Genomic DNA, 19,885 nt, shown 5'->3' with positions numbered 1-19,885 from the left:
CAAATCAGACGTGCTTACAAGACTTAGCGATGACTTGCTAACCAGATAGCTACATGGTTTGTTAGTTAACAAGCTGACAATATGTACTCTCTCAAAGATAGCCGAGTTGCTTGTTGTCATTTGAGACCTCCAATATGGCTGCCAGAGGGTATGTTACATCCCTGTACATGATGTGTGTGGTTGGTTACCTCAGTATGTTTCTCTGCATACCCCTATGTGTGTGATCAGCAGGGTGAACTCTCACATGCACAAATGTCACACTGGCATACAGTAAGTGTGTGTTTCAGGGCAAAATGCTTCTTGACTCATCAAGCAGTCAGACTCAAGCAAGCAAGTGTATCAAGACACTATAGTAATGTTGTAAACTGATACCGTTTCCCATCATGCATCCTCAAAGCCTCATTTCCCGCTATTACACCTCTAATTTTCACTAGTCATGGCTGAAAAACCTGCTATGACCATTGCAATGCATCTTACAAATAACTTTTTCCGCCAATTTCATGTCCCTTAATATAATATCTCTTTTTTTTTTTTAGAAACATACCATATAGTATTAAACAGGCATTTAAACTTCCTATAAAAAATGGTGTGGCGACAATAGAAATTGTATTAGATTAGTATCTCCTTTAGAAAGACTTTTTTTTCTTTTCTTTTTTTTTTCTAAAAAAAAAAAAGACACTTTGTTGAGGTTCCTGGGACTGATGTGGGAGTAGTAAGGTGAACGACCAACGAACGGCCATTCAGGAAGGAGCACGACACAAGGACACACACGGTCATTGTAAAGGCCAGACAGTAGCTGTACGCTTCACTCTTATCACTTAAATTATGTGTTTTCCTTTTATACATAGTCACTAAGAAGATCAACTGTCCCTGAAGGTAGAATAATAAAAAAAAGAAAAGAAACGTACACTACAGCTAAAAGGGATCCAATAAAAGGAGTGTGTGTAAATTAGCTACATAAAACAATTCACTGTAAATAAAAACCTCTGATTTCAGTTCGACTCGGAGTGGTGGAGGAGAAGAGTGGAGATGCCAAGCAATATTCAAACAGTCAAAATGTCGATCAATTGTGTTTGTGTGTTAGGTACTGTATCTAGTGTGTGTTTGTGTGTGGTAGGAAGATGATTCTCTTTCTGCCTTTTCCAAACTGAATTTCCCTACTAATCTCTCCTCTCCAGAGTCTGTATCTTTCCTCTACCTTCTTTATATGCATTCACCACTGTGTGCTCCTCCAGTGATGCATTTCACTCTGTCTTCAATCCTCTCATAGAACTGCATTTTGTCCCTCTCAAAGCAGCTCCATGTGTGTAAACTCTTAATCTCCTCTTCTCTTCCTGGTTGTCTGTCACTCCTCCGTGGCAGTATTTCTTAAAAAAAAAAAAAAAAGCTCAGGTAGTCAAACTAAGGCTCCTCTTCCCCAGTGGAAACAGCCAATCGCATGGCCACAGACAGGTGATCAGTGAGGCCGGCCAACTGGGTGACAAAGCTGAACTCCTCGATATCCTGCGGGAGGAGGAAAAAGAGAGAACTGTTATCACGTATCTGTGAGGAAAAAAAGTATTCAGATCTCTTATTTAAGTAAAAGTACTAATACCACACTGTGAAATTACTCCACTACAAGTAAAAAGTCCTGCATTCAAAACTGACTGAAGTAAAAGTGCAAAAGTATCAGCATCAAAATGAACTTAAAGTATCAAAAGTAAAAGTACTCATTATGCAGAATGGACCAACTCAGACTGTTCTAAATTCTAAATATATTGTTAGATTATTTGCATTGATGCATTTATATTAGCAGCATTTTAATTTTGTAAAGGTAGGGCTCATTTTAACTACTTAATATACCGTTATAAGGTTTAATATATATATATATAAAAATGTCTTATCACTTAAATTTGTCATGTTTTTTTATGTTTAATCTAAAACTGGCAGCTAAATGTAGTGGAGTAAAAAGTACAACATTTGCCTCTAAAATGTGATGTACAGGTGCATCTCAACACACTAGAATATGATGGAAATATTCCAAATATATTATTGGATCATTATTGATGCATTTAAATTTTCTCAAGGTAGAGCTCATTTTAACTACTTAACATAAGATAATTTAAGATAATGTCTAATCGCTTTGAATTTATGATGTTTTTATGTAAAATCTCGACCTGAAAAGTAATTAAAGCTATCATGTAAATGTAGTGGAGTAGAAGTATAAAGTTAAATAAAATTGAAATAATCAAGTAAAGTAAAAGTACCTCAAAATTGTACTAAGTACAGTACTTGAGTAAATGTACTTAGTTACATTCCACCACTGTCATGATCTCACATGACCTTTTATTCTGTTGACCTTTTAAAGTTAATCAGTAGGAGTTACGTCTTTCAAATGACACATACGTATCTATTTAAGTCCTGGCGCCCCCCTCTCTCTATCACATGGTCTCCAAAAGTGATTACACAGCAACAAACGCATGATGAAATCACAAGCGGAAAGAAACGGGGGTTGAGGTTTATTTATGGGGAAGCAAAACAACACGATACGTGATGAGTTTCACTTGGCAGTCAGTGTTGCAGTATCTACATTCTGTCACAGGGTGGCATCAGGTGGCTGTGGCTCCAGAGATGCAGAGCGAGTCAGGCAGGCAGAGGGACGAGGAGAGAGATGGCGCTATGTAAATGATGTGATTTGGTTTTTCAATCTTCTCCAATCCCTCACACAGACAGACAGACAGGCAGCCATGACAGTGTTGCCCTCATTCCTTCCCTCCCCAGTTTGTGTAATTGTGTTTCATTGAGCTCCTCTTGAGCTTTTATGTGTTTAAATCTTTTTTTTTTTTGCTTTTTTTTTTTTTTTTATCCCTTTAACAATTCAAGCGTTCTCCTGTAGCATGAGATATTTTAACAGGTTTTGTTTTACATGGCTCAGGAAAACAAGTGTGTTGTTGTCAGGAAATTCATCAGAAATCAGAAATTGTTTTGCTTACTGGTAAATTATTGAATTAGGGCAAGATAGATTTGGAAGACAGATTTTCAGAAGATTTGGGCAGTCCGTGCCCGAGAGGTTAGGAATCGCGCTTGTAACCATAGGGTCGCTGGTTCGATCCCAGGACTGACAGGTCAAGGGCTGAAGTACCCTTGACCAAGACAACTAACCCCCTCAATAATGTGCTGCCCACTGCTCCTTGTGGGATTAATAAAGGATAAAATCTTAATCTTAATATACTTGGTTAAACAGGCCACAACTACGACTAAACATTAAACCTAGTATAACAGTCTGCAAGTACAGTCATGGAAAAAATGATTAGACCACCCTTGTTTTCTTAAATTTTTTGTTCATTTTAATGCCTGGTACAACTAAAGGTACATTTGTTTGGAAAAACATAATGATAACAACAGAAATAGTTCATAAGAGTTTAATTTAAGAGCTGATATCTAGCCATTTTCCATGGTTTTCTTGATAATAACCAAAATCATTATGTACAAACAAACCTTTAGTTGTACCAGGCATTAAACATTAACAAGAAATTAAAGAAAACTATGGTCTAATATTTTTTTCCATGACTGTAGACATTGCTTTGTTTTAAGGGTTCACAATCTAAAAAGCTGTGAACCATTGAATAAGAATGCATATGTTAATTACCAGAATACTCTTGGATTTAGAGTCATGATATCAGATTTTTTGTACAGTAATTTGTCCAGTTACAACATTACTGCAATATCTACAGAAATGTTCTAAGAAAAAAATAATGCAATGAATTACACTCAATATACAGCTGTATGGACGTGGAGAGAGAGAGAGAGAGAGAGTCTGTAACCATAACGACAGAACAAATCAGGAATGGAAATGATTATATACATTATACTATCATATGTGTATCATTAACATGACAATCATTGTTATTAACTTTTTCGAACATCACATTTATCTTCAATACAGGTGTATCACGACACCCCTTGTTTTTCTATCCAACTTTCCACTTGTGGAAACTCATGTCATTAAATATAAATAACACCTGTCATTACACCATTATATTTGCTTTAACTGAATTGTTGGAAAAATATCTCTGAAAGCTACTAAATCCCTCAACAAGCAGTCATTACAAACCAGAGGTGGAATGTAACTAAGTACATTTAGTATTGACTTAAGTACAATTTTGAGTTACTTGTACTTTACTTGAGTATTTCCATATATGTAACTTTATACTTCTACTTCGATATTTTGAGGCAAATATTGCACTTTTCACTCCACTACAATTAGGGGACAGCTTTAGTTACTTTTCAGGTTAAGATTTAACATAAAAAACATGCTCAATGTAAAGTAATTATGCATGTAATTAAACCAAATAAAAGTATATTAAGTAGTTAAAATGAGCCCTACCTTGACAACAGTAAAACACTGCAAACATAAATGCATCAAAAACAATAAACTAATAATATATTTAGAATATTTAAAACAATCTGACTGGGTCCATTCTGCATAACGAGTACTTTGACTTTTGATACTTTAAGTACATTTTGATGCTTTTTCTTCAGTAAGTTTTGAATGCAGTACTTTTACTCGTAGTGGAGTAATTTCACAGTGTGATATTAGTACTTTTACTGAAGTAAGAGATCTGAATACTTCTACAGATTCCAAAGAGACATTTCAGGGTTAAATTTAGTAAGTGTGTCAAAACGGGTGAACACATCATCTAAAATACATCCAGATATTTGGTTAAGAATGTTTCACTCAGTTTCAGTTAACAGAGTAAAGTTAATCATACCAGTTTCCAGTCCGGCTGCAGGCCCTCGTCGCTGTAGAGCATGTAGTCAATCCGGCGTCCGTTGCCCTTCAGTGGGATCTTCCTGCCCTTCTGACTGCTGGCAGGACATTGGCTCTTACTGGGAGGAAACACCAAGTACTCCTTCCTCCCCTCCTCGTTCTCCATCACTCTGATAGACACACACAGGGATGGGAAGACTGAACTTTAGGCAAAGGATGGAGGAGTTGCCCATTCATAGTGCAGTCCAATGTTACGAAAACGAGATGGGAGGAGAAAAAAGTGACGTGAAACTAGGGTTGTCAAAAGTATCGATACTCAAAAAAGTATCGATACTAAAACGTTGTATCCGGATACGATACTCATTTTAAAAAGTATCGATTGTTAATATTGTTCTAATTGTTATTGTTTATTGTATTTATTTATTTATTGCACTACCTCAGACCTGAAGCTTGTTATCATAGTTGCAGTTTCAACTGTTTTTTATTATAAATATTTAACCTGTGGATCTGTTAATTTTTGCATGTTGCATTTTTCTTGTTAATAATATAATATATCTTTATATATATATTTTCCTGAGTATCAGTATCGAGTTAAAATTTTTAGTATCGTGACAACCCTACGTGAAACACAGCAGCAGCAGTGCTGTACAGCTAATGGGCTGCACAGCTCTCTAGCACTACAGCATGTGCGTGCTGCAGCAGTATGTGTTCAGTTAGCAACCTCCGTTTGTTTACAACAAGCACCGGACACTGTGCAAAGTTAGCATGCCGGTTTGTTTATGATCAGCGGCGGATGCTGTGAACAGTTAGCGATGGCGGCTGCAGTTGTTGTGCAGCTGCTGAACATGATTCGATGACTGTGAAGTGGGAGATGTGTGTTAGACATCACATGCGACGTCAAATATTCCGCCTTGCCGGGTTGGCCGATTCATAGTGTTCCCGCTTCCAGCAGTCCCACCAATTTTTGTCTCTGTGAGTGCCTCTCAAGGTGTAAAACTGGTGGGATCACTTGATCCCGGCAACCTGTTTCTGGTGCTTTTATAGTGCAGGCGAGACGTTACAGAGCCGTAAATGTCGCGTCATGAAACAGCACTATGAAAGGGCCTAGAGATTTGGCTCCCATGAGTCCCAAGTGAAGAAAACAAGAGAATGTGGTGGATGTGTATTTGACTTACTTTTGTAAACTTTCAGGTGAGCTGACCTCGTCGTCATAAAGGCCACTGGGATCCAGTAAAGTACCTGTTGAATGACACATTAAAATGCATTGCTATAGAGAGGAGAAAAGTCATTCTTGAACTTTTAACTCATTTTGCTAATACAGTGTTAACAAGGACCTATTTTATTTATTTATTCAGATAAATAAACTGGCCCTTCATCCCTCATGTTTTTCATTCTCAGCTACATTTACCTGCCAATATGGCCACCACAGTATTGTATTTCTGTTTTGTGTTTATTGAAATACTGTTAACACTGACAACCAGCTTCTTCCTTCGTGTACAGCTTATCCAAAAGTACAATTGCCTTTTTTTCGATGCGGCATAGGAGGCTTCAGCAGACTGAAGCGGTGAAATGTAAGAGCCAGAGAGAGGATGTCAGGCTGTGGGCTGGATAACGTGTTTAAAATGCCCCATATGAAGAGAACAGCACTCTGAAGTTACTCCAGTCAATTCAAGTGTTGGAAGCTCTTATGAAAAGTAGGCGTGTGATGCAAGGCCGGCTGACAGACTCAACAGACTAAGTGCTGCCTGTCTGCTGTGCTACTTTCAGCTTGTTTGGGAAACTATAGATAAACATGAGATTCCCTCTCTTTATGTGGTGACCATGACCTCAGTTTCTCTGTCCTGGCATCTTCAACAACCTGAATTATACGTCTGGGGAGAAAATGAATATTCTTTCACACCCCTTTTGACCAAAACTCCTAAAATAAATGGAAAGCCAAAGTTTCTGTACTTGCTGGGTTTTTGGTTGATATGATTAATCAGAACATGAACTCATATGTATCACCAAAAGAGCCATGTTGGTAAAGGGAATTGAGAAGATCATCAACAGCAAGATATTTTTACTTAAACCTTTCATTTTCACATCTTCAAATGTGTGATTTTACTCCCCTGTCATTGCTTACATTTATCATGTGTTCCCAGGCTTCATGCATATCCCACATGGTTTGAATGCTGCACAAGCCCTGCAGGTTGTCTGTCTGCGTATTTGGTTGACTGAGCAGTGAGCATTAGAAGATACCAGGGGCTCTCAGAGTTCAGCACATATCATGAAATCAGTATAACATCTGACAACGGCTCTGAGCCTTGCTTCCTGCCTGCCTTTTTAGCTAGGGATGGGAATAATTAATCACTGATCGATTAATGGTCGTTAAGAATTTGTTCGATCACGTGGAAATTATAATCGATCTGTGTATTTTTACATTATAATCTCTAATATCTCTGACTGCATATCAGTCGAACTGAAACATGGACGACTGTTCAGTTCTGCAGCCGTACGTGAATATACGATGGCGTATTAGTGCCAAGTATGGAAAATAAAAATAAAATAAATACGGACCCGGGGGAGGGGGGTAATATTTTGAGAAAAAAGTTGCAAATTTACGAGATTAAAGTGTCATATCTACAAGAAATAAAAGTTGCAGATTTACGAAATAAAAGTGGCAAATCATAAAAAAAAAGTTAATTTTATCCAAAACTTATTTAAACACAAAACACACTTAAATATGCAAGATTACTGTGAAAACTAACCTCATGCCTCATCAAAACAGGCTTTTGCATAGTACTGTATATACAGTCATGGAAAAAATTAACAGACCCTTGTTTTCTTCAATTTCTTGTTCATTTTAATGCCTGGTACAAACTAAAGGTAAATTTGTTTGGACAAATATAATGAGCTCATAAGACTTAAATTTAAGAGCTGATTTTAAGCCATTTTCCATGGTTTTCTTGATAATGATTTTGGTTTTCATCAAGATCATTTTTCCATATCTGTATATCTTTTATTTTGCCTTTGTATGCATGTTTTTCTGCATATTGGTGTATGCATAAAAACATTTTTATGCATACTGGAGTTTGCATAAAAACAAAGTGATTAATCGATTAATTGATCGTTAGCGTTATAGATGCTCCAGTTGGCAGGTTTCTTCCAAACGCCCATCCCTAGTTTTAGCCTCGCTATTGTATTCATTTGGCCTAATCTTCTTTGGAAAAGCTTTATAAAATGGGATCAGCTTTCTCTATCTCCTTTCTTTTATGATTAATTGATCCATTTCTCTTTTCTTGGGTCCTTCTTCTCCTCCTGCCTAATAGTAACCTAACCAAACAGGAGGGGCAGATCTGTTTCCCTGGCTCGCTGCATGCGCAAAATGTCCCTGTCCAAATAAATAAGCCCTCCTCTAAACGAGCCCTTTCACTCTGCCCTGCCCACACTGTCCCCAAAATACCGCTGGCCTAAATAACGCTTCATATCCAGACCAAAAACCCTCCAGTATTTACGTCATTAATGCCCGTGTATCAGCTCGCTGTACTGGGTGCATTTCAATTCACATGGTGGTTGCATCCTGATTTAGTCAGACAGAGCCAGATAAGAGTCTGCTCTGCTCTGCTTGCACTATATGGATCATCCGATTTCCTGAGCCACTCAGATTATGTGTGTATAGAAACACCTGGCTTTCAAAATGTAATGTAAGTTCACTTTCTGAGGATTAATTTGCGATGCTGATTTTTAATTTACCAAGGTTTTAACTGTAAATGCATTCATATTAAAGAGATTATAACCGCAGTATATGTGATATCCCCAGAGGAACATTTGACTGTGTGTGTGTGTGTGTGTGTGTGTGTGTTATTACCCAGAGCCCAAGGTTTGTCCTCCCCTGGCCCCAGGCGACATGGGTCCTTGTATTGAGTAAAAAGTGCATGCTGCTGCTCCAGCTTGTCCTCTGAAAAAGAAAACAGAGAAAAAAAAAACTGGAGTCTACATACTGTATAATTTTACACACAGTCAGAGCTTTAGTCAACATTAGAAAGGAGTAAGACAGCCCGATTTATCTTTCTCAGAAAATACTACCACAATGGTCTGGTACAGCGCCCGCTCTGACACCGCACCAAAACTGCACCAAAACCCTTGTCCATCCATTCTACCATCACTTGTGAACAAGAACCTGAGATACTTGAACTCCTTCGCTTTGGGCAGTACCTCTCTCCCCCCTCAGAGGTGGTAGTCTACCGTTTTCCGGCAGAGAACCATGGACTCTCGTCCAAACTGCTTCACACTCTGCTGCAAACCGCACCAATGCATGCTGAAGGTCACAGCCTGATGAAGCCGAAAGAACCACATCATCTGTAAAGATCAGAGAAACCCCTTCCTCGCTCCTGACCATGAATAACAGAAACAGAATCTGAGACAAAGGACAGCTCTGCCAGAGTCAGACACCCACTGGGAACGTGTTTTACATTGTGCCAAATATCTGGATGCAGGACCCAATATGATATGGTACCCCATACTCCCGCAGTACCCCCCAGGACTCCCCAAGGGAAACAGTCGTAAGCCTTCTCCAAGTCCACAAACACAAAGACTGGATGAGCAAACTCCCATGGCCCCTCCAAGCAGTCTTGGAAGGGTAAAAGCTGGTTTACTGTTCCACGGCCAGGACGAAAGCCGCATCGTTCCTCCTGAATCTGAGGTTCAACAATAGTTTGGAGCCTCCTTTCTAGCACCCTGGAGTAAATTTTCCCAGGGAGGCTGAGTAGTGTGATTCCTGGTAATTGGGACACACTCTCCGGTCCCCTTCCTTGAAAAATGGGAACCACCACCCCGGTCTGCCTTTCCTCTGACACTGTCACAGACCTCCATGCGACATTAAAGAGGCATGTCAAACAAGACAGCTAAAAAATGTCCAGAGCCTTCAGCATCTCAGGGCAAATATCATCACTGGCACATTGCTGCTGGGAAGCTTTTTAACTATCTTGGCCACTTCTGCCAGGGATATTGATGAGTCTTCCCCTGAGTCTTCAGACTCTGCCTCTACCACAGAGGGTGCATCGTTGGATTTAGGAGTTCCTCAAAGTGTTCTTTTTATCCAACAATATCCCCCGGTCAGCCACAGCTGGCAGCTCTTTTGGCAGAACACCCATCTGCTGCTTCAGGAGACCCCTTGGCCAGCCAAGCCTGAAAAGCCTCCTTCTCCTGTTTGATAGCCACCCTCTTTGGTTGCTGCCATGACAGGCATCAATGACCTTATTAAGGCCCAACATAATTTTGGTGCTCTGGTTTAAAACACAGTCGACCCAACAGTAAGCACGAATGATCAGGAAACAAAAGATACGGAGCATTCTTGTCTTGGTATATTTCTTACAAAATTCTTCTTATTGATGCGCTTATGCTTATTTGACCTCAGGTAAAAAGAAACTGTGACCTGCATGGTAGATTTATCTGATATGGGATTTTATGAAAAATCCAACATATTAAACATTTTTGTAGATTATATTAGACATTATACAACACATAGTCCCTGTTTCTTGGGTTTTATGTTATCTGGGCAGAAGAGATATTGACAGAATGTGAACTGATCGGCATGAGATCCATTTTTAGTTTTAACAAATGCATACCTGAAGAGCAGTTATCAAAGTTGAGATCTCCCAGGATGACATCAAAGGCCACCAGGTCTTCCAGCACCTTCTCTCCTTCAGGTGGTTGGGATGAGGATTGGCGAAACTCAGCCCCCCACTGGAGCAACAGGTCCAGCTGCTCACAGCGTACAGAGGAATCACCTGGTAGACAGCAGAAAGGAAGCAAATGAATACAAAATGCTTGCCATCAAGTCACCTGAGCATATCTGAATTAAACTGATCTGAACTGATCTACAGTTGTACAAAAGAGTGAGTAAGAGAGGTTGAAGAGCAGGTCTGGATATTACACCTCAGGATATAAAGTACCATCACTGCTACACAACTTCATCGCTAAATTTCACAATATGCTTCCTTTCATGGTGTACTGTCGTTACGTTGTAAGTATTGGTGGGAATTAAAATCGATAGAGCATAATATTGTGACATTTTGCATGGCAAATATCGATATTTAGCATTTATTTAGCTGCAGTATTTTCACCATTTTTGTTTTTGTCTAATGGCCATAACTATAAGGAATCTATAGGCACCATGTGTGTCAGGATATCATGTCGGGAAGTTGTCAAAATAAAGCTGCAAAGTGATGCTTTTAAATTTGAGAAAAGTCTGATAAAATGCTGCAGTTGTTGTCGTCCATACATGTTTGATATCAGTTCAGTTCAGTTTGACTGAATACTTTGTTGGTCAGTCTGTGAGAGATGAATAGACTGAGAATGTTCTCTTATTTGACAAAACAATTCTTGATTGAATTAACTTTTGTGGACACAAAATGCAGTTGAACTGTTAAATCGCAATATATTGTATCACAGTACTCACCATACCGCAGAATGCTTAAAATCGCAATAATACTGTTACTAATATCGTAACTCTAGATCGTATCGTGGGGCCTCTGCTGACTCACACCCCTAGTTGTAAGTACAAACTGCACAAGACGATTTTGTTTCTTTTCTTACTTAATGTCAGTGTATCTATTATGTTACTAATATTAGTGGCATGATATCAAGTCAGTTGTGGTGCTATTTTGCTTTGGCAGTGTTTTCTCTCTTTCTACCACTGCAAGTAAATCGGATAAATTGGAGTTGGAGAGAGAAGGGAGGAGGTGAATAGAGGGAGGCGGTGGGTGAGAGAAAAATAACAGCTGAATAGTGGAAAGTGTGAGAAACAAAGAGGTGTCAAGATATTGGTGAGTGAGTAGGTGGCTCTCGCTTTGATTACTCTCAGCTCGAGCTAAAGTACATGTGAAATGTAATGTTTTTTTTTTCTTCCTGTGTTACTGGATCACTTAGAGATGGATGAAGCTGGAGGTTTGCGGGGGCGTGTTTGCTGTACATTTTCTTGAGTAGTGTGTGTGTATGTTTTGTGTGTGTGTGTGTGTGTCTATTAATGCTTGTTCGTTTCATGGTTGTTCCTTTCAGGTTGGCTGTGAGGAACATTTTCATGGACAACTTTGATTGGATGATGTTTATTTATTAATTTAAATCCTTGTTAATAAAAAAAATCCTATTCTAATTGAGTGCCAAAGTAATGAGCATGATATAACAGTCCAAGCGATGCTGCCCTCTTTTGTCTGACGCGACCCCCCCGTGTGTGCAGGCAGCGAAAAACAAGCTATATCTTTGTATTTCACCGTCCGCTGAAATGCATCTGACAGCCAAGCCAAGTTGAAGAGGACAGATTCCCACATTCAGTTGGAGGTTTGGGTGGTAAAAAAAATGAGGACTTTCACTCAGGAGAATGGGGTTTGCATCCCATGTGAAAACAAAAATAAATTATTTTTAACTTAAGTTATGTGAATCACGTTTTTGAAAGTAACTTATGTTTTTTACGTAACTTGCGGTAGTCACGTGACCCTTGTAACTACTTCACTTCCGGCATTTACGTACATTTATTTACTGTTTAAAGTGTCTTTTATAACGCCTTACCAGGAGGTTTTTTACCCTAAACCTAGGTCAATGGTTTTATAACATAAATCCACAGAAACTGCAGCTTCTTTCACGACCACGAGTGTGCGACGTGTGTGCTATTTTTAGATTTTAGAGCGATACCTACATACATGCCGTAATTTGTGGTACTGACACACAACCTCTTCTCCTTTAGGTTGGACATCTTTTTGAAATAGAATTATATGATTTCCATGAAAATGTGTGTTAATGACTCTATCGGGTTGCACGACCTGCTCAAATAGCAGGCTTCCATTATTTAGCTCTTGCAGGGTATTTTTTTCACAGTCCACATCATGTAATGTATCTAAAAATTTTGACCCAACATGTATGAATTCACAAACTGTCAAGTTTTATTTGTACTGTTAGTTTTGGTCTTTCCGGGGTAAAGGACTAGAACTTGCAAAATGGCAACATTTTAGGAAGCAGATTACAGAATAAGGTTCGGCCTGACAAACATTAACTGCTGTGATGATTGCATATGGTGCCAGCGGGACACATGTCATTTCTAAGAAGTGGTTTGGGCCAAAAAAAACAGAATAAGCTCCCCCACCAAACAGGCTGAATAATAAATAAAATGAACGCTTCTCAAAATGGGATACATCTGGAATTTCTATCAAAATGACATTCTTTTTTTTAAAGTTAAAAAGGTTGTCAACCACCACTTAGATGGCATTAATACAACATTAATACTCAACAACTTGGGAGGAAAGAAATCATTGTATTAAGTAAAAATTTTCAGTTGTTTGTGTAACAGTTGCAGTGTGGTCATGACCCACATGGACTCTGGTTTACCATTTCCTGTTTTACTTTGTAGTCTTTTGTTTTTTTGTGTGTCTGTTGTCTTCACTTACTCTCTTTGTTCTGTTTCCCGCCAATTTTCTGCATTACCTGATTTCCATCAGCTCATTACTCCAGACTGGAGTGTAGTTCGCTATAGCATAACGTTAACGTTAGCATTTTACTTCTGTTTGCTGCATTGAGGCTTCAAACATCATAACAGTGGTGTTCATTTGTGAAGATTATCCTGCTGAACAAAATGTATCAGCATCAGAAACATGTGTTTGCCACAGAGCTTCTTTTCTGCAATGATCCAAAATCGAATGCAAAAATCCCACTGGCAAATTCTCATTAGACCCCATGCAGATGCTAACTTCCGGGTTGGCCCACAAAAATACATCATTTTGTTTGTTCTATATAACTGATGCTTCTACCAGTCAAAGACGCTTTATACTCCTGAGAAGCTGTCATGAGGTGCACAGAACAGCAGAGAAAATATAGAAGTGCCTGACACACAGACAGTCAGTGTAGTATATGTTCAGTATTTGTTCTGTAAATTTTATCCATAACACTGCATCTTGTATCTTGCCTTCAAGCAGCAAATATTACAAATATACAACTCTTTCTTCCTCTCAGAAAAGAACCAGGTCTCTGTGCTCCTCCCCCCTTTTCTCCCTATGTTACCCCCCCCCCCACCCCCAAGGCTCTATGTTTGATGTATCTTTAGAAACAGGCCTGGCCATGCTATATTTAGCCCTGAGAGAAGGGTAGGATGAGCCCAGAATAGCAGGCGAAAGGGGGGGGGGAGATGTGTCTTTGGTAAAAAATGAGGGAGGCATCGACCGGAGGCTTTTAATAGGACTGTGACGCTGTAAACAGCTTGAGTCAGTCGCCATGGGAACAGCAGGAGGAGGCACACAGAGGTTTTGAGGCGCCCATTTATCTAGCCATCTACACACAAACACACACATACAGCGCTGTGTGTGTGTGTGTGTGTGTGTGTGTGTGTGTGTGTGTAGCTGGATGGCTGTACTATCTGGGTGTTCTAAAGAGAGACTGGGACATGTAACCGTACCTTCAATGGCGTGGAGGTGTGTACACGTGAGATATCCCACTACTCTTTGCTCCTGATGGGAGGTGCCCACGTGAACCTGCAGGGAATCAGAGACAGACATGACATGATGTTATAACATCAAAGCCCACTACATAAGTGTGTACGCAGTCATTACAGCTGTAATTTAATTGCAGCAGTAAATGGAAGAAGAATACAGTATGTACCATAAAAACAAATTTGCACACAATACTAAAGAAAAAACAAGTGAAAAGTAATTATGTAATGTGTAATTCCTTTTAATTCTGAAGATTTCTTAACAAGTTGCTGGTGCATGCTTTGCTATTTTAGTAAAAAATATCATTTCTGTGAATTTTCTAGGTATTTATTTATTTATTTTTAATTATGTTATGCCATATATACGCATGAGATAATGTTCCTCTAATGACAAGACCCTTATTTCATATTTTTTTTAGAAAACTTAAACATAAGATAATTTCCTGTTAGATATAAGATATGGATCTTGTAATAAGAGGAGTTTCTTCATAATTATGGTCTGCTCATGTATGTACAGTGTCAGAACTGAAAAAAAAAAATGCTATACAAGTGTTTTAAAATCACAAATTCATGTGGCACCCAGTGTTGGAGGAAGTATTTATATCCCTTACTCAAGTAAAAGTACTAATACCACACTGTAAAATTACTCCACTACAAGTAAAAGTCCTGCATTCAAAACTTACTGAAGTAAAAGTACAAAAGTATCAGCATCAAAATGTACTTAAAGTATCAAAAGTAAAAGTACTCATTATGCAGAAGGGACCCACTCAGATTGTTTTATATATTCTAGATATATTATTACATTATTTGTAATGTGCATTTTATGTAACCAGTGTTTTAATTTTGTAAAGACAGGACTCATTGTATCTACTTAAAGTACTGATATGAGGTTTAATTAAAAATATGTCTAATCACTTTAAATTGATCTTATATTTTATGTTATATCTCGACCTGTAAAGTAACTAAAGCTGTCAGCTAAATGTAGTGGAGTGAAAAGTACAATATTTACCTCAAAATGTACAGTTACATAAAATAAAAATACTCAAGTAAAGTACAAATACCTCAAAATTGTACTTAAGTACAGTACTTGAGTAAATGTACTTAGTTACATTCCACCACTGGTGGCACGTTGTACATATTTAAAATGTTTATGTAATTGTATGCACTTCCTCTGATGCACAGCTGGGACATTAGCATCTAAACATTTTTAAGTTAAATCTTGATGTGAAAAAGTACAATATTTGCCTTTAAAATGTAATGAAGTAGAAGTATAAAGTTAAATAAATGGAAATGTACAACTGCACAACTGAAATGAGCAGGAGATGTTCTGTTCAACCAGTGTGAGCTAAACACAGAGCAGAGGATTTCATTTTTGTTATTGTACACTTTTTTATTTTCCAGCCCTTCTTCACGCCATTAATGACTCCATTCCCTGAGCAGCAGAGTGTGAGCAAAGCTGCAATAAATTGAACATCTCTCGAGATTTTAATCAGACAACTGTAGCATCAGTGTTGAGAAGTCCTTCAGCCACACAGGAACAAGACACGGAGGACAGTGGAGGCTGAAGTGGCGGTGGGTGGATGCAGACTGAGGAGGTGGAGGAATAAACGTTGAGATGGTGATTGTGGGGTGGTTGGATTGAAGTGGGAAGGATCTGGGTGGAACAGATCTATAACATGACAGAATATACCCTGACAGAGTCCAGCTGGACAGGAGCATTGCCTTAATATAGCCCCATCTATATAATCAAGGAGGAATTTTTGGAAACATATAGAATTAGTAGGACTTAAAAGTAACAATCCACACTGCAAAAGTCGTACAGATGTATAAAAAATGACTGGTGCAACACAATTGTAATTTGACATGCTCTTAATGAGAGCTTTAACATTTGCTGCTCTAAAAGCATGCGGTCTGGCGAGTTATTTTATTTTTAGCCAGAAATAATCCCCTGACTGGTTTCCATCTTTCTGTTGTTTTATTTAATTATTTTTTGTTTTTAACAGAAGAACAGCTGGCCTTTTTGTGTGGAATTTGCACGTTATCCCTGAGCCTGCATGGGTGTTCCAGAGTCCAGAGCCCTGCAGGTTCAGGTCAACTGGGGACTCTAAATCTCACATTGCTGTTAAAATGTGAATGGTTGTCTGCAGAAAGTAACTAAGTACATTTACTCAAGTACTATACTTAAGTACAATTTTAAGGTTTTACTTGAGTATTTCCATTTTATGTAACTTTATACTTCTACTCCACTACATTTAGAGGCAAGTATTGTACTTTTTACACCACTACATTTAGATGACAGCTTTAATTACTTTTCAGACTGCTATTTAACATAAAAAATACTTTTAAAGTGATTGAACTTAACAAATTAAATGCTGCTTACATACATGCATCATAATACTAATCCAATAATCTATTTGGAATAGTTATAACAATCTGAGTGGGTCCATTCTACATATGGAGTCCTTTTACTTTTGATACTTTAACTACATTTTGATGCTGCTATTTTTGTACTTTTACTTCAGTAAGTTTTGAATGCAGGACTTTACTTGTAGTGGAGTAATGTGTGGTATTAGTATTTTTACTTAAGTAAGAGATCTGAATACTTCTTCCACCACTGGGGGCCACATGAATTTGTAATTTAAAAACACTTGCATTGGAGCGTTGCTTTTTTTTCAGTTCTGATACTGTATATATGAGCAGATCATAATTATGAAGAAGCTCCTCTAATTACAAGATCCATATCTTATAATTAACAGAAAATGATCTTATGTTTAAGATATTCAAAATTATGAAATAGGGATCTTGTAATTTAAGGAATTCTTTATTTTACTTAGGTAATGGATCTGAATGCTTTTTCCACCACTGTATATATGTGTTAACCCTGTGACCTGTCCAATGTGCATTGAGAGACACACCACAACAGCCTGAAGCCCTGAATAGATTAAGACGGTAAAAATAATTGATGAAGAGGGAGAACAGAGTAGTACGGTAAGTGCAGTCAGAGCCTCTAAGGCTGAACAGAGAAAAACTTCATCAAGACAAATCCAAAGAGAAAGACATGCACAACATACATCATTCATCATCATCATCATCATCATCATCACCGTGATCCGTAGCCAAGTGGCCGTAGGTGCACTATGATGTTTTTCACCAGTTCTTTCCATTTTGATCGATCTTCTGCAGTTCTTGTTGCATTGTTCATTCATTCATTCATTCATTCCTTCATTCCTTCATTCATTCATTCATTCATTCATTATCCTTAACCACTTATCCGTACTTGGATCATGTCATAGGACATTGAGTGAGAGGTGGGGTAGACCCTGGACGGGTCACGAGACTATCACAGAGCTGACACAGAGAGACAGACAATCACACTCTCATTCACTCCTACGGGCAATTTAGAGTCACCAATTAAACCTAAGTGCATGTTTTTGGACTGTGGGAGGAAGCTAGAGTACCCAGAGAGAACCCAAGCTGACACGGGGAGAACATGCAAACTCCACACAGAGGAGTCGGAGTCGAACCGGCGACCCTCTTGCTGTGAGGCAAGAGAGCTAACCACTACATCACTGTGTAGCCTGTAAGACAACCAGACTTGTTTAAAATGTTTCCAATTAAATTAAATTATTCAAGAAACCTTTTTGAGGAGAAATTCACCCCAGATGTCTATTGTATTCACAAATTTCCTTGTAAAACTGTATGTTACTATACTACAATTATGACGAACATGGTAGTTTGAAAAGTAAACAACAAAGTAACAAGATCTAGTGGATGATTACAGTGGATATTTGAGGCCATTTACTCAAATTTAACCACTTGGATTCAGCATAACAAGCTGTAAACTCAACAGTGACAAATCATCCCCTCATTATTTTGTTTTGAAAAACAGGTTAGCAAACAGTTTCCCAATAACAAGTTCAAGATCTGCACCAACTCCTAGGAGAAATATTTAGATCTTTAGAATCCAATTGCTCCTCACTGTTTACCAGCTAGGAGCTATCTCTATCCGTCAAGCTTTTATGATGAAAGGACAGAACAGGACTGATGATGATACTACAGAGACTGAACCGGGACAGTATAGTTGTGGGCTGTAAAACCAAAACAGGGGCAAAAATATCCCCATAGAGCTGAGAACAGAAGCGATGATTCTCCAATTCTCCTACTATGAAAACATGTGTTGTGTGGCACACTCATTCAGTCAAATAATTCATGATCAATTCATGTCTACTGTAAAGATGAAAGCTGAAATCTGCAAATCAGCAAATCAGTGAACCAGTAAAAGCAGCCCGCTGAGGAGAGGACTTTCATTTATACAGAGTGACTGGTAATAATGGGATGGCTGTTTTGGCTTGGTGTCTGTGCGGAGCTCCTAATGAAAAATCTTCAAAGCCACAATAAAGCACACTGTGGATTGAAGTACAGTAACAGCATGTTACAGCAAAGGCTATCGATTTCACTCAGAAGATTTGGGAACTGATTTAGTTTCTCTTAATAGAATTAGTGTTTTGTTGGAACGGCTGGGCCAGAAGAACAGAAGAGAATACATTTGTGACAACAGCTGATCAGAGAAGTTAACAGAAAGACCGAACGTGGAGGGCAGCGAAATAGATGTCAGCCATGACTTGGAGCAATAAACCAGGGAGGTACAGGTTAATGTTGGGAAAGAGCAAAGGAAATTATAATCTATCCACTGGTGTATTGAGAGAAAACTAACATTCACTGCATGGCAATTCACACACAGGTATGGTGCATTCATTAGCGCTGGAACGGCTATGGAGCGTTCAAGACCGTGGGACATATGAAAACTTACAGAGAAAACAGTTAGTTCAATAAACAAGTTAGCAAAACATTAACAGCGTTGGCTTTCTAACAACAATTTTTTTTTTTTTTTGCCATATCGCCCAGCCGTAATTCAAACCCAAGCAGTTAACAGGAAAGCAAATCACATTACCAAAGATCCCACTCACCCCCTGCACACATCTTTCCAGTTACTTCCATTAGGCCACCGTTATAAAGTTCCCCTAGCCAAGACAACCACTTATAAAAACTCCCACCGCCATAACCATCCTTAATAAAAGGTTTGAGGAAAATTATTCTGATTTAGTACGGAAGAGGATTGGGACCAGGTAGGAGAAACAATAATGAGAGGAGGATTTTTTTTTCCATTATGCAGTTCGAAAAAAGTTGATAATGATGAGAATAAAGTAAACTTTTTGTTGTCGGTAAAGTTGGAAAGATATTCACAGATTTGTGTCAATAAGTCGTTAGAGGAACATTGTTTTCTATCTGAACAGTTAGGTAGACTGCAAGCTACAACCTGATTTTCATAAATGTCATAAAATGAGCAATAACTACAATATTTAAAGGGCTAAAATCCTGCTCATATTTTGTTTTGGGGAAAATCTGCTTTTATGTAATTTATGTGAATTTTTTAGACATATATTGTATTATATTATATATATTTTTTCTCAACATTGTATTTTGACTTTATTCTCGACATTTCTACTTTTTTCCTCAAACTTAATAATGATTTATTTTTTTCTCCTACCTGGCCATAATCATCTTCCGTAGATTTAGTTATCCATATATAAAGGAACGGTAAAGTATTTTGGAAAATACAGTTCTTTGGGGGAGATTGATGATTAATACTCTCATGTTTATCTGTTAAATATAAAGGTATGGCA

The 19,885-nt window shown here is 38.3% G+C and overlaps 1 protein-coding gene across 1 annotated transcript in view; it reads right to left on the bottom strand.

Moving 5' to 3' along the window:
• Nucleotides 1-667: 667 nt before the first annotated feature.
• The window catches only part of smpd3 (sphingomyelin phosphodiesterase 3), a 71,261-nt gene continuing 52,043 nt past the window's right edge, over nucleotides 668-19,885 (bottom strand). Inside the window, exons 5-10 of the mRNA XM_059335170.1 lie at nucleotides 14,169-14,244; nucleotides 10,357-10,518; nucleotides 8,598-8,687; nucleotides 5,926-5,989; nucleotides 4,752-4,920; nucleotides 668-1,503 (exon numbers count right to left, since the gene is read on the bottom strand). Coding sequence (XP_059191153.1) covers nucleotides 1,402-1,503; nucleotides 4,752-4,920; nucleotides 5,926-5,989; nucleotides 8,598-8,687; nucleotides 10,357-10,518; nucleotides 14,169-14,244 — 663 coding nt within the window. The 3' untranslated portion in view covers nucleotides 668-1,401. The remainder of the gene's footprint in view (nucleotides 1,504-4,751; nucleotides 4,921-5,925; nucleotides 5,990-8,597; nucleotides 8,688-10,356; nucleotides 10,519-14,168; nucleotides 14,245-19,885) is intronic.

Source organism: Centropristis striata, chromosome 6 (genome assembly GCF_030273125.1).
Source record: "Centropristis striata isolate RG_2023a ecotype Rhode Island chromosome 6, C.striata_1.0, whole genome shotgun sequence".
Classification (NCBI taxonomy): Eukaryota; Metazoa; Chordata; class Actinopteri; order Perciformes; family Serranidae; genus Centropristis; species Centropristis striata.
Note: the sequence above shows the minus strand (reverse complement) of the source record. Positions and strands in the feature narration are given on the sequence as shown.